Source organism: Lasiosphaeria miniovina, assembly GCF_030549165.1.
Source record: "Lasiosphaeria miniovina strain SMH2392-1A chromosome Unknown B0T26scaffold_2, whole genome shotgun sequence".
NCBI lineage: Eukaryota > Fungi > Ascomycota > Sordariomycetes > Sordariales > Lasiosphaeriaceae > Lasiosphaeria > Lasiosphaeria miniovina.
The window spans coordinates 65,748-80,166 of record NW_026848221.1 but is presented as its reverse complement, the minus strand read 5'-3'; the positions used below and the strand labels follow the sequence as shown (position 1 = coordinate 80,166).

At 54.2% G+C, this 14,419-nt stretch overlaps 4 protein-coding genes across 4 annotated transcripts; 1 reads left to right on the top strand and 3 right to left on the bottom strand.

The window, feature by feature from the left end:
• Positions 1-484: 484 nt before the first annotated feature.
• Positions 485-4,339, bottom strand: B0T26DRAFT_671479 (uncharacterized protein; the record flags this gene model as incomplete). Its single annotated transcript, XM_060439332.1, has 2 exons — positions 485-2,412; positions 2,467-4,339. The coding sequence occupies 2 exons, from the start codon at positions 4,337-4,339 to the stop codon at positions 485-487; spliced, it is 3,801 nt and encodes a 1,266-aa protein (XP_060299567.1).
• Positions 4,340-7,284: 2,945 nt separating this feature from the next.
• On the bottom strand, positions 7,285-8,672 carry B0T26DRAFT_747127 (uncharacterized protein; the record flags this gene model as incomplete). Its single annotated transcript, XM_060444798.1, has 2 exons — positions 7,285-8,225; positions 8,324-8,672. 2 exons carry the CDS (start codon positions 8,670-8,672, stop codon positions 7,285-7,287), a joined length of 1,290 nt encoding a protein of 429 aa, XP_060299566.1.
• Positions 8,673-12,329: 3,657 nt separating this feature from the next.
• On the top strand, positions 12,330-12,735 carry B0T26DRAFT_597245 (Cerato-ulmin hydrophobin family; the record flags this gene model as incomplete). Its single annotated transcript, XM_060435638.1, has 3 exons — positions 12,330-12,477; positions 12,540-12,625; positions 12,697-12,735. Coding segments are annotated over 3 exons (273 nt in total), but the record flags the coding sequence as incomplete, so codon positions are not given.
• Positions 12,736-13,017: 282 nt separating this feature from the next.
• B0T26DRAFT_691471 (uncharacterized protein) lies at positions 13,018-14,320 on the bottom strand. The gene is made up of 3 exons (XM_060441133.1): positions 13,969-14,320; positions 13,465-13,922; positions 13,018-13,386 (listed from the first exon to the last, which is right to left on the bottom strand). Exons 2-3 carry the CDS (start codon positions 13,831-13,833, stop codon positions 13,189-13,191), a joined length of 567 nt encoding a protein of 188 aa, XP_060299564.1. The 5' UTR covers positions 13,834-13,922; positions 13,969-14,320; the 3' UTR covers positions 13,018-13,188.
• Positions 14,321-14,419: the final 99 nt, after the last annotated feature.

The following is a 14,419-nucleotide window of genomic DNA, read 5'->3' as shown; positions in this document are numbered from 1 at the left end:
ATTCGGCTGTTTGGCTTCTTGGCAGTTTCAAAGTGGGGGTTGTGGCGTGGAGATGAACAGAGAAGACGCCATTTATGGCTTGACTTGACCACAAGGGATACCCAATGCACAGAAGCTGGGCCTCGAAGGAGCTTGCGCAGCTTGCTGGTGTAGCTTCCAATTCGCTCGTCAGGCACCTTATCGGCCTCGAGAGGAAATTTGCCCCTGGTGATGACAACCACGCCACTATTGAACAGATACAAGTCACGATGGCCAGTTCTGCCGAAGTGTACTGGGTATTCAAGATCATTCACGCTGATACGCCAATATCCTGACATGCCAAAAACCTCAAAAATACAAAAATGAGGCTAAGTAGGCAATGGTCTAACAAGATCCATGCCGCATGTAATTCTCCCAGGACCATGGAGGAAGAAGGGATGCGCGGGGAAGAAACACGCGCCTCCACAGCACAACTTCCTTGACGAAGGCCCCGAGTCAATCTGAATTAAGTGACCCTCCATCTGCCCACCTGCACAGACGCGTCTCGTTCGGCCAGATCATCCAAGTGCATCTTTTTAATGTCTCGAGCAAGCTCTACCTCAACACCTTCGTCGTATGAGTCGTCTTCAGCTTCATCATTGTCGTTCTCGGCCAGTGAATCCAGCTGTTGTTGGCTCAGAAAAAGCGAGCCCCTCTGGTTCTGCGACAGCGTTCGGCTCCACCGGGATTTGCTCACTGCGGCGAGGCTCAGTGTCTCCGTGTCTACATCTTCGCTATACCAGCTACAATGGCGATCCGACGCCTCACTGATGTGCGTCAGCCTGCTCGCTCGCTTGCCGTTGTTGTGTTCCGGGTTAGACAGCAGAACCTCGCCGCTGGGTAGTCGGATCTCGCCAGCCTCCAAAGTTTCGGCAATGTCGAGGAGCAAAACGTCCATGGGGCAAACGTAAGCCACCCGTTTCCGTTCGCTCCACGCCAGAACGTGGCCGCAAAGTTGCCCATGGTGGCGATCCACCACCCATGCACCGCTGTCTCCCGGGATTCCCATGGGAAGGGCCCGCCTGGGCTTGCCGCTCTCTTCGCCGCTTCCCGTCGTTCTATTAGAGACCCCATTCGGCGAAGTCCCCGACACTTGGTAGATATGGCTAGGGGTCATGCGCCCGTAAATCTTGACTGACGCAACAGCTGGGAGGATCAAGCCAGTCTGTAGCCCGCTCGTGCGCGCCATGCATTGGACTTCCAGCCCGGGCAGGCTCGACGTCCGCGCGACTGTGGTGGGGTGGATTGTAGGCCTGCTGGTAGATGATCTCAGTGACCTGGACGATCTGGGTTCGACTCGCTGGCCTCGGGTCTCGCTAAGCTGGTCAGCCCGAGGGATCAAGTTGTCATCCGGTAGCCGGTCGTCTTTAAACTCAAACAGGGCCCAGTCAATCTCGTGTAACATGCCGTCCTCTAAGCGTCGCTTAATGCCGCTCGATGCGTATACCTCACCGAGGCCATACGTATCGAGGTGGTCTTCGTCTTGGGTCTCGCTCGAGGGGTAGAACCCATCTGGAACATCATCCTGCGCTGGCTGCGTGACGATGTAGCCTTCTCCGCACCCGGGCTCTATGCCGGGTATGTCTCCAACCTCGCCGTACTGAACATCATCATCGTCCTCCTCGTCGTCGTCCGAAGTGATGGCGGACTCGGAAAACGAATCCGAGTCGGACTCGGAAAACTCGCAGGCGTAGTCTTCTGTGCCGCTGCTGTCGGGGTCCGACTCGCTATTCGGGTACTGCTCAGCATACCACGCAGCGAGGTCCGTCAGGGGCTGTGGTCCGGCCATGCTCCTGGAAATACCCTCCTTGGACGTGGTCGCGTGCGTGCCTTGGTCAGGATCATCCAACATGTGATGAACCGTCATGCCATATGGTTTGTCGTCAACCACAATTAGCCCCCCAAAGCTTACCGGGGGCAGGTGACGGTCCCCGATCCAGGCCCCGATGCTTGCCCCATTGCTTGGCCGTTCTTGGTAGTCTGGATTGGCAGCCTTAATCTCATCATGCCCGTCGTCCCCAGGCCTGGTCATACTCCGGCCAACGCGGTCGTTGCGGGAGCGTAGAACCTGGCCCCGACAGACCTTGAGTGCCAACCCTGTCGTGCCGTCGAAAAAAGTCGCGAGCCTCTTCTTGAGAATGGCTCGCACTTTGCCCACAGAGGTGCATACCACAAGGACTGTCGGTTTCGTACTCTGTGGCGATTCACCAATCGACTCGAGCGAGATCTCAACCGACTCTGGGTTCTTGCGATAGAAATGGTGTAAGGCGATGTTGATCTGTGGCATCACAATTGTGCTCCACTGCTGTATGACATGAGGGGGCAGAGGAACTTGCGGATACAGCCGTGTCTTAGCTGACGGTAACTTGGCTGGCGTTTCAGCTATTCCCGAAGCTGTTGGCGTTAGTTTATGATCGGTGGGTCGTGGGATATCAGGAGAAAGAATACCTGAAGCTCGTCCCTGTGACGCCGAAAGCGAAATCGTCGGGCTCTCGGAAGGATGCGTCCATCGTCCAGTTCTACCCTCGGATGGGGTAGCTGGGGTTGAGCCACGCTGCTTCTCAGATTGGAGTTCCTTTGAAGTGCCAGCTAACTGGGACGTGCTGAGGCTTTCTGGTTCCAGACTAGCATCGCCAATATCATCGCCAAGCCGCTCCTCGAGGTTGCTGACGCCATCTAGAATGCAGCACGCTTCCAAATAGCGGCTGGCCTTGAACTGGACATGAGAAACGATTTGATCGGCGGTGTGGGAGCCTTTCATCTCAAGATCGACGGCATTCCAACATGCCTGGACAGCTTTGGTGTAAAGAGTGCCGCACCGGATGGCAAGCTGTCCAAGGAGGGATTCTGGGACTCCGCCGGACTCTGCATTGGGCACGAGGTTTTCGAGCTTAGTCCAGAGGCCGACGGACAAGAGTACCATGGCCAGGGAGTATAGATCAAAGGTTTTGGAGCCAGCATGGTTGAGGAGTGGCGATTGGACGCTGTTCCTGGGGTCAAGGGGGTGCATGTACAAAGAGAATGGCCTGGGAGCATCCTCAGACTGCGGGTCTGAGAAGAGATCAAAGGATGAGACCAGTGGCCGCCTTATATCCACTTCCCCCTGCGTGATCCCGCTGATTTCCGGGTCGGTCCCTACGGCATTACAGAAAGAGACGTTTTTGTCGATGAGGTTGCCGTGCGTGATACCCCTGGCATGCAGATCGAAAATCGTGTTGGCCAAATTTGCCGCCAGCCGGAACTTTGCTTCGAGCTTTGGCTCAAAGTCGGGACGAGCCAAGAGATCGGATAGGGAACACAGGTTGTACAGTGGGTTTCGGGTCAGGTGTTCAAATGAGACGGGGTTGAAGGTTCGTGGGAACTGGTAGACGAGGCCATATCTAGAGTTTTCCATGTCCTCAAAGTAGGCCACCAGGCGAGGGAGGCCAGTCCACGACCCAGGCGACCGCTGTGGCTCGCTTTGGAGACCCGACGACAGCTTCTCGAAGCGCGTCAGGGGTGGCGTGATGCCTGTGATGGAGTAGATAGAGTCAAAGGATGCATACTCGAGGAGAAGGGGGGCGTGAGACTCGCGGCCAGTAGACCCGTGGATGAGCTCCGAGTAAGCTTGTTGGCTCATAAAAACAATCTCGCGAGCCCGATCGTCAACGAGGTCCGTCATGGGCTCTGCCTGCATGGAGCGAAGATTCCTCAGCGTCTTGGGGTCGATCTGTGTGGGCGCCTGTATTCTCGACGACTCAAAGGGGCGCTCGTCTTCAGGGGCGACGGAAGGCTTGGAGAGTCTCGCCCGGACAGGGGCGGACGCCTGGGCATACGATGACCTGGTTCTAGACAGGTCGTAGAGCGTGTCGATAGAGGTGGTCAGGTCGCGCACCAGGTCCTCGAAGCGGTTCCTGTCCCAAACGACGAGGCGGATTTTCTCACCCCTTCTCGGGAGCGGGTCCGAGTCGAACCTCTCGCCAGCCAAACGGCGGGAACTGTGCCACAGAGGCTCGGCCTCGGCGAGGATGTCCTTGATGGTCGACATGATGCTGCCGACAATCTCGCTGAGGCCAGCCTTGGAGAGAGACGAGTCTATCAACACCTCGGCCGACTGGTTCTCGGCCGACTGGCTTGGATCTGACCATTCCAGGCCCCAAGTGACGAGGCGGTCCTTCTGGATACGGAGCTTGCGGTGCAGAGCTTTGATCTCGGGGTCGGCTTCGGCATTTTGGGCTGGCTCCTTGACGAAGTCTGACGACTTCTTGGTATCATTGTAGAGCCTGCTCAGCCGCCGTTGGAAGGGCAGCTGGACACCTGCCATGGGAATAAACGAGGTCATGGCGCAAGACGGGGCCTACTCGGCATGGACAACGGGCGAGGGGTTCGTGGTGTTAGAGGCCCGTCCAGCGCAACACATTGCTGGGTGAAGAATGCTGGGCAACGAGAACAATTCCGGCCAGTTGGGAGCCACGCGGGGGGCGAGGTTGACCAAAAAAATAAACTTGCCCCAGCTGAATCGGAGGCTGTCGTGCGCGACGGAAGTCAGCGGAGGAGACTGGCCGATGGGGGCGGCGTCAGATGGGGTGGGCTGGGACGAGAGTTACGCGCGCGTAGCTCACCAATCCACGGACAAAACAACAAGAAGATGCGCAGTCGATGGCGAGGAATGACAGCCGGAGGAACCTTGTGCGGGATGAGGCTATCAAGGGAAGTGCGCTCGACATAGAAAAGCAGTTGCAGAAACCATCACGGCGGCATCAGTACACCACTCGCGGCGGGCAAGTTAGGGTAGGTAGATCTAGGTAGTTATTTCGGTGCCTATCGCATCAATGTGTCTGCAATTCCGACCAGTGGCTCTGATGGGTCACTTGCGAGGTCTGCTGGCGGCATCCAAGGTCCCCCGCATAAGGTTGGCTGTGGGTGGGTGCAAAATGCTGCTGCCTGATTGTTTGGCGGGGTTAGAAGACGGAACGAAGGCGCGTCCCATCCCACGCAAGGCGATTGGCGCCTTGGTCCACCAGGGTTCTACCACGTGACCAAGGCTGCCCCTGCTCCCATCTGTCTGCACTCCCTGCCATCTGTCAGGTGAGCAGGCTCAACACCTTCTCTCGGCTTATCTGACAGCTGGTCGCTTAGAATAAGCTTCTGCAAGATGAACGATCTGGTGGTGCGTGGATGGCCACCGCATTCCCAAAGTTCTAGGCTCCAGCGAAAAAGGAAATGAGGCGGAGCTGCCTCATATCCCGTCGTTCAGTTAGTCTGGCGCTCCGACCCGAAACACGCCGGAATTGCCACACCTACACCGGGAACGCAGCAGGCAATCGGCGATCGGAGGGAAAAATTAGAGCACTTACGCTACGAGCAAAACTCGTACCGGCTCGCACTCACGATGCTTTCCCGCCTTGCACTGAGTAAATTTCTCGGGTTAGAAAACATTCCCTCAACAAGCGACACCTAAGCCCCATGGATCATCCGAAAACCATTTAATAACCTTAGTGCAGTTATGGAATAATTGCAGGCCGCGGCGAGTGTGCATTTCCAAAACAGGCAGTTTTGCCCCAAACGGGCCCCACTAGCAAGCCACCTACGCACGTCGCGCCCTCCTACCTTATGTATCTGCATGTATGGAGAGTACTCCAGTACTCCGTACAGTACATACGGAATACGGGCTGGTGCAATTGCTGGAGTGAGTTCCAGGCTGTTTTGACCGACCCGTCAGTGCTGTTACACTCACTAGGTCGTAAGTGCGGTAATTACAAACAAGGATAAGGTGATGCAGCAATCGTTCTCAGCCACTTGTGAACGAACGACGCAATAAATAGTAGTTTTTGTTCAGTGCAACGAAAGCTCATGTCGCTGGGTGCAATGCAGCATTTATTTGCCACTACCTCCAGTCTCAGCGAATAATTCAGGTTCCAATTGCATTCCTTTTCGGGTGCAGCAAGCCGAGCCCCGCACCGCAACTAGCGTAACACGACCACGAAGATGTGGTGAGACGCGCGTAGGCTGACCTTTACAATCGGCAACCCTTGAAGATGCATGCTGAATGACTGCCTCGCATTGCACATACTTTGGCAACACAACCACTTCCGTCTTTCGAGCCGCTCCCTGGACAAGTGCGCAATTGGCTTGGGAATAAAAGCGCATGGGGTAATTAAGAGAAATTTAGGTAGGTAATTAGCAACAACCTTCTTCCGTATTACCTACCTTACCTGGTAGGCAGACAACACTGCACATTATCGCAGGAATAGGCTTTGAGTCTTCATCACTCAAGTAGCTCAGAGTTCACTCACTTTCGGACAGCAATTACATTCCAGCTAATAATAGCCTACAAATTTCAGCCATGCTATTACTTCTTCTCATTCTTTTTAATCTTAGAAAAAAAAAGAATAAGGCTTCCCCAACAACCTTCCTCGACAACCTTTCGCCTTCCTTCAACCTAGATTCTCATCAAGTGGCTTCTTCAACCCCCAACTTCCAACCTCCACCTCAGTCATCAATCTCCTTCCACCCTCTCAACTCCGCTTCTCTGCCCTTCTCATCACCCATCCACCTCCAACCTCTCATTTTCTTTTCTCATTTCTCATTTCGACTTCTGACCTTCTCATCGTCCATCTCCTCTCAGGCCCCGATACTCAACTCCCATCTTTACCACCTTCTCCCTCCACGCCTGGCTCCCCGCCTTCTCAAAACTCAGTCCTTCTCCCCCTGCTGCCTCTTCAATCAACCATTTCTTTTCAACTCCACAACCCTATCATAGCATCTCCCATCTCCTTCAAACTTCCGACCTTCCCGTTACAACCACCCAACAACTTTCCTTTTTTTGAATTTGCCCACCTTCTTCTAAAACCCTCTCCTTGCCATCTTCTTTTACCCACCACACCGTCCATCTACCTCTCACCACCTACCCCTCCTCACAGCTCGTCCGCTTCCAAATTCCTTTCTTCCCATCCCCTCCTTCTAACCCCCTCCTTCTAACCCCCTCCTTCTAACCCCCTCCTCTCCCTTCCTCTCGTCTTCCCGCTCCCTTCAACTCCTTCCCCTTTTTAAATATTATTTTCCTTCTAACTTTCAACATTCTCATCTCTCTCGCTCATCTCCTCTCTCGCTCATCTCCTCTGTCGCTCATCCCCTCTCTCGCTCATCTCCTTTCTCGCTCATCCCCTCTCTCGCTCATCTCCTTTCTCGCTCATCCCCTCTCTCGCTCATCTCCTCTCTCGCTCATCTCTTCTCTCGCACCATATTTACCCGCCAACTTCTAACTCTGCTACCTAGTTAATAACTCTAGTAGCAGAGACCAATCGGGCTCCTCATCTCCTGGAGCGGGCTCCTGACGTCCTTGTGTATCATCTCGTTTGCCTCCTTGATTCGGAGCGTCTTGAGCGCCGCGAGCCTGTTTGGCTTGGCAGACCTGCGAGCGAGCATGATTCTTCCAGGCATGGCCTCCTCCTCGTCGTCAATTGCTTGGAACATATATATGTACATTTCCTGGTCGAACAGCAGCGCAAGGCCCTCACCTACCGCCGGGATAGGCTGCATGAAGAGATCGGGCATGCGGAACTGGCGGCCGTCGAAGAGCCGGGCTATGGATTGCGCGTTGCCGAAGACGTCGCTCGCAGAGTCGGGGACGCGGACATCGGCCAGGAACTCGAAAAGGCCGCCGACGGTTGGGGCGTAGGAGAGGTAGTTATCGTGGATCTCGATGGGCTTCGTGATGGCGGCGCGGATGAAGGCGACGACGAAGTCGATCCACATGAAGACGTCATGCTGGGACTTACTCGGGGAGCCGCGGCGGAACTCGATTGTCCTCAGCTTGTTCAGCGACCAAAAGTTCCAGCCGTAGGGCTTGCCGGGACTGATCATCCAGATGAGCTCGTCCTTGGTCCTGCACTTCCTCAGGCGCGCAATCGTGTCGTATCTGCTCCGGCCGAGCTGCCCAAAGCTAGGATTGTCGATCCAGTTACTCGCCGTGTGGCGGTTGCCCCGGCGCTCCTGGGGCACCAGTGCCTCGATGGCGGGCTCAAAGAAGATGGCTGCCACGGCGATTTCCTGCAGCATGGCCACGCTAAACTCTCCATCCAGGGAGATGTGCACGTGGGTGCCGCAAGTCGTGTCGTTTGAGACTATGTAGTTCTGGTCCAAGAACTGCCACCAGCCCTTGACGTGCGACCGCCACGGAGACGAGGCGGCAACTGCAAGCTTAGGCGACACCACCTCGAGACCCCCTGTCGAGAAAACAGTGTCAGCGTAAGCCAGGAACCACACGAAAAACAAATGCGCAGAATAGTATTGGAGGGGAGTGCTGTCATCAGTTCAGACTTACATGGCTCGCGGTCTCGTTTAGTTAGCGAGATTTCGTTAATGACGGACCACTTCTCAAAGCCGGGGTCCTCTTCAACCTCCTCCTTGGGCACGAACTGGCTGCGCAGGGCGGGATATCCAGCTTGCGAGCCAACTTCTTCCATGTACCGGTCGCGCAGATCGAGACTGAACTCTAGAATGGTAGGCAGCTCCTTGGTAGCGACTCGCCGTTCCAGGAACAGCTCCGTCTCAACGCCAACATTGAACTCGATGCGCGGCGAAGTCACCCTGACGGCCGGGCCAGCCGGCTGCAGACGGGGAGAGTCTGGGGGCGTCAGAAGGGGTGTAGCACTGGAAAGAACCATGGACATGTCTTTGGAGGAGGTTGAAGAGGTGTTGTGGGTGTTGTTGGGGTAGCTTATGAGTGCCGGGCTAATGGACGAGCTGGGAGAGGGCCCGGGGGTGTTTATGACGTGGGTCGAGTCCCTGTGAATTGCTGTCTTGTTGTGCTGCTCTTTTGGTGTCTTGGTGGGTTGTTGTGTGGGTGGTTTTTTTGCTGTTAGGGGTTATTGTTGTTGTGGCAGTGGTGCTTGTTGCGTTGCTGTTGGCTTGCCTTGGCTGTGTGGTGTGAGGTGTAACTCTTTCCTGTACGCTTCATGGCCGGGCAGCCAGCTACTATTTAGCCCTTTCCCGTCGTCTTCAGGGCTCCGCAACAGCGTACGTAGGCAAGCAATCCGCGGCGCACAGCGACATCGTCGTGGCTATCAACGAGCTGATCCATCATCAGCGCTGGGTCGGCGATCGCCGGGTGCGATCAGTGGGCGCGATCAGTGGGCGCGATCAGTGGGTTTCAAGCCACTGGAAAATCCAGCTACAGCCAGAGCCGACAGGGGTGCCGTGGGGCGGGCAGCCGCAGCAGCCGGCAGCCAGTCGCACAGGACGCAATTGACAGGTGCAGCCTGTGCATCGCCGGCCTCTGACCAGGTCTATGGCGTCGGACCATTGGACAATGCTCTTAAGAATATGGAGGTGATCAAGGACCTGCAAAATTGGTGCAGAGTCAGTTGCATTTTTGTTTCGGTGTGGCAGGCCTAAAAGTCTGAGTTACGGCAACTCGTCTCGTTGGCCGCCTGGCCGCCCGTTCCAGGCCACCTCTGCCGTTTGACCACCTTAAAATCCAGCAGTGCCACGTTTGAATCTGAAACCGCTAGTACTCTCTCGGCTTAAGGTGCCGAATTACGGCCAATGATTTGGCATTTGTCAGGCCCGAAATTTCGGCTTCCGTGGCCGGGCCTTGGTCGGGCGCCCGGCGTGGCTTCTAATGGCTTCCAGTTCCGACGGGAGAGGAATGGAAAAAAGTGCGGGCGAAAAAAAAAAAGAAGGGAAAAAAGGGGAAATATGATTTGACGCTGATTCGAGTCAAGTAGTCAAATGCATGGCAGCTTGTGCTTTTGCAAGCACTATTCTATTTGCTTGTGTTTATCAGAGCATGCCAGCTCATTCAGTGTTGATTATCCCAGGAGAAAGCCGTCTTTTGATGACTGAGTCAAAATACGCTGGTTGTAAGTCTTTCGCGCAATATTCCTGTTCGTGATCTCTTCAATTCCTTCCTATTGTTATATTTCTATTTTCTTTCCATACAAGCGAGAAGAAATGAATAATACCACGATTGTGCAGAGGAAGATGTGATGGACTTGGAAGCTAGCCTGCACGGCGTCGTAGGACCATGATGAAGCACCAAACCCGACCGATGCGGGGGACATTTCCGGAAAATTTCGCACAGGGAGGATGTTCCACGAGACGAGGCCCATGGCTGCTCTTGAGGTGCTGCTGGGAAAACCCCGACTATTTTGCGCGAGCTGGATGGATTTAATTACATGAAAGGTGCAGGCCATGAACCCGACATTAAGCATGTCGTGAATTTGCAATAATGCGGACAGTTTGCTGATTGCGATTAGAAGTGGTTTTACCTGTCATGAACCTACTTGATTAGGTAGTTCTGCACCGTCAACAATTAAGCTCGACGGCGGGTTAGTAGTCCAACAAGTCGAAGACTGAGCAGTTGTTTGCGGCCGTCAGATGGAAGTTACGGCAACGACAGTGCATCCAGTACGGGTCGAGTCCTGTTATTTAAAACTCGGGCATATGACTAGCTGCTGGGTAGGTAAGTAATTTGATGGAAGGAACCGGTAGACCAAGAAAGACTAAGTTGCTAATAAATCGCACTCAGATATCTACAGCAATGATGTCACGAGGCCTCCGATCAACCGTAGCGAATTTGTCGGCCCCTTGGCGCTGGCGCTCCTGGAGGCTCTCCTCCGGAGATGCTTGTTGCTTACCGCGGTATGGCAAACAAGACTTAATTCCCTGCGCTCGAGTGTACGAGCGCGGCTAACGCGACGCTGCGAATCAAGGAAACCCGTGCTAACAGTAGTGGGTGAGAAATCAGCCACTTTTGGTCGTGGTACTAGTAGACGTGGCTAGAGAAACGAGACGATGTTGTCATAAGAGCAAGCGAGTACAACATCGAGTTGCAGCACTGAGTCGGCCCAAAGATTTCCACCAGGGCGCCAAGCTACTGATTATCCGCACCCAATACCCAAAGTACGTGCTCTCTGTAATACCTTGGCCAATCAACAAGGGAGGAATGGGGGGGATGCAGGGTTGTATTCCGCTGCGCTCGAAGCAGGTTGTTTCTGTCCCAGCAGAGGGCTAGCGACGTCCATTACAGGAGCAGAAGCCTGGTAAGAGGGCTTAGATTTCGCCGCACAGCAAGGGGGCAACTAAAATACGATCGATCTAGCATGCGCGTTGACGCAGGTCCGTTGGGTTGCCTTTGTGCGCCAATGACCATGCAGTCCAGGGCCATTTCCGGCGGCCTCTATCCAAGACATGCCCAAGGTAGTGTGACGAGTGAGTATTGATGGGTGGCTGTTCAACCGACCTGAGCGGCGAGGTAAACGTACCTGGTGGTGGCGATGTCCCCAGATCGGGCAGCGATAGGAGATCTTGTGGCACGCCGAATCAAGGAAGCCAGCACCACTCGGGGCGGACGGCTCGCTCTCGAGTATTGCCGCACATCTTAACCGCAATGAGGACAATAACGAAAAAAACGGTGCCGGGCAATTTTCGATTGGCCAATGCCCCGTGCCAAGATCCTGTTCCATTGTATGGCGATCAACTTAATATGCCTATTAAGGCAATGCGTCATGGGTCAAAACACCAATCCTGTCGGTTACTCGTCCCATTTCGACCTCTATGCTTCCCCACCACCCATCGCATTCTTCGATGCGACTACTTAGACTAGAGGGTCTTGAGGGTGTGCATAGGCTTGAAGCAGGGTCCACAGGAAACAAGCCCCCTGGAACGTCCCAACCAAAGGGGTGGTCGCGGTGGTAGCTGTAGGGGGAGTTGATCGGCATCGCTTCTGAAATTAGAATGCGCCTTGGCGGATGACGTTAAGACTACCAGGGACGAGCCGCATCAGTGTTCCAATTAACCCCTGCGTGTGTTTTCTCGGTCATGCACTGCCGTCATAAGGCGATCTCTCGACCAATAATCAACGAACGCACCAGTGCTCGCCACTGAGCTAGACAACGGCCGGCTATAGCAGACTATTCCTGGCTATACCCAAACTCCAAGAATCTGGTCGTCTGGCCCGGCCTCTAGAGCTTCACTTCCAGCTTGCTCGGGGCACTACGATTCCAGAAGTGACGCAATCCCAGGTCACTAAGTTGGTTGGCTGTTGGTCGAGCCTGGAGGCACCGCCAACATGCTGCTGTTGCCCCGGGAAAGAATGACCTGGTGGATTTGTCCTCACTGGCGATAAATTGTTGTCTATATAAGGAGCCTGATCTTTTCCTCAACAACAGTCCCAATCTCCAGAATCAGACAACACTTCACAATCCCCACTGCAGCGCTTTATCCACGATCCACATCCACATACGACTCACATCCCAAAATCCACACGCCAAGCAACCGCTCATATTACCCGACCCGTCACAATGAAGTCCGCAATTACCACCGTCGTCGTTGCCATTGCCGCGAGCTTTGCTCTGGCCCTCCCCGCCCAGGTCGAAGACCGCCAGGTCTATACACCTTGTAGCGGTCTTTATGGTAGCGCTCAGTGCTGCGCCACCGATGTCCTTGGAGTTGCAGACCTTGACTGCGGTCTACGTACGTAGCAAAACACACAGACACTGCTCTATGTTTTCCGCGCTGACATATTCCATCTCTAGCCCCCGCTGTCCCGACCAGCGCCGACAACTTCAGCGCCGTATGCTCTGCCATTGGCCAGCGTGCCCGTTGCTGTGTTCTGCCTATCGTAAGTGTTCTCTTCTTGGTGCTCTGTCACACGCTAGCATTCCATGTTTTGCTAATTCTTCTTCTGCATAGCTTGATCAAGGTATTCTCTGCAACACGCCGACCGGAGTTGCCCCCTGAACAGTACGGCCAAGGCGTCTTGTTGATATCTGATTCGTGTCTCGATTACCCGAGCACCATGGAAAATAACTGGTGTTCTGGTTGTATTATTACCCGCGGCCTTTTATTGTCTGTATTGGTAGCCTTCCTGTCCCTTGTGTTTGCGTTACAGGCTCGGATCATACGGTAATAAATACGATATAATAACTTTGCGCACTTTTTGTGCTCGGAAATTTGTTTCTTTGTGATTTTTTGAACTATCCAAATGCTGTTGTCCCATACCTTGAGACTTGGTATTTTTGTTATTTTCCTGCGCGCGCAAAGTCTGCCGATCCTGCAGCTTCCTCATGCGCGCGTCGGCCACCATGCTTGGCGAGCAAACACATTTTTCACTTCTACTTTAAAAAAATTCAATTCATCCCTCCCGTCCGACTCCATAACTACCATCTACTCAAGGCCATCTACTCAAGGTACCAGTCGCCAGAGCCTCACCGCCCAGCGTTGGAGATCTGGGATGTCAATGATGACGTCTCCCTCTGCCGATCCCGGCTGCGGTTGTTGAAGAAACAAGAGGTCAAACTCCAGTCGTAAAGCACCCCTAGTGACAGTATATGACGTGGGATTATCCCTGTTCGTGCCGGGATTTTGCGTGATGGTGATGATCTAGTCGCAATCGGGTCTGAGTTGGGCAGCCGCCCGAGTTGTCGTTGCTCCCTGTCGAGCTGGTGCTTGGATCTCGACCCATTTTTCGATAATGGCGGTCATCTGCTGAGTGTCGAATTTGGCCAGCAGAACGATTTTCACCTGATGGTCCGACGCGCCAAACCACCAACTCATATCGCCTCGTAAGGCTTCTAAGCTTTGTGAATACCCCGCCTTGATGACAAGGGTTGGCCAGGCGCCAAGATGTTGACGTTGTGGCTCTGGACCTCCGGTCGAGTCTCCTTCTCCCTCATCTCCGTTTGGGTGGCCTTGTGCTCGATACTTCGCGGTGCCCATCGATCTCCAGTTATCGCCGCGCCCTATCCGGATAATACTATCACGTCCAAGATTATAGAGTCCAAGATGGAGTCCTTCGTGAAATTCGGTCGGGATTATGACGATGAGCATCCCGGATGCAGCCTCGAATCGAAAACGAAGTCTCCTTCCCCGTTTCGATCTCTCCTTTTTGATCTCGGCAAAGAGCTAGACCGAAACACCTAGGAACTGGTTAATAGCGTACATACGTGTGCACATGCTACTTACCATGGACGATCAGGGCATCACCATCAGTACGATGAATCTCGTCAAACAACTTCTTGACGGCGGCGGTGAATGGAATTCCTGGCGTGGACTGCACTCCTGACGATTTCATGTCGAGCGACGGTGCTGTGGAAGGATTGGTCGAGACTGATGCCAGGCCCGAGGACGATCCCATCGACAATGTCGACAGATCCGGGGATGCGGCCGCCATGATCTCGAGTCTGCACACGCAGCTAGGTTGGCCGACGTTATGGGGAAGGTAGATGGAGGTGGCGAGTTAAAGTTGAAGGTTGGCGGACGGATGTGGGAGGAAGAGGAAGAGGCTCGCGGTTATCTCAGCAAGCTCCGACCTCTTTTTCAGGCGTGGAAGGAGCGTATCCTGTGACCCGCAAATTTTTGCTGTGGCTTAGATAGACCCACTTGGACCCACGTTGCACAGAACGCCTGAAAAAGA

Coding starts and splice junctions, on each gene's coding strand:
- B0T26DRAFT_691471 (XM_060441133.1), bottom strand. CDS start 13,833: ATGCTCATCGTCATAATCCCGACCGAATTTCACGAAGGACTCCATCTT. Junction 13,387..13,464: donor CCGCCATTATCGAAAAATGG/GTCGAGATCCAA, acceptor GATTGCGACTAG/ATCATCACCATCACGCAAAA.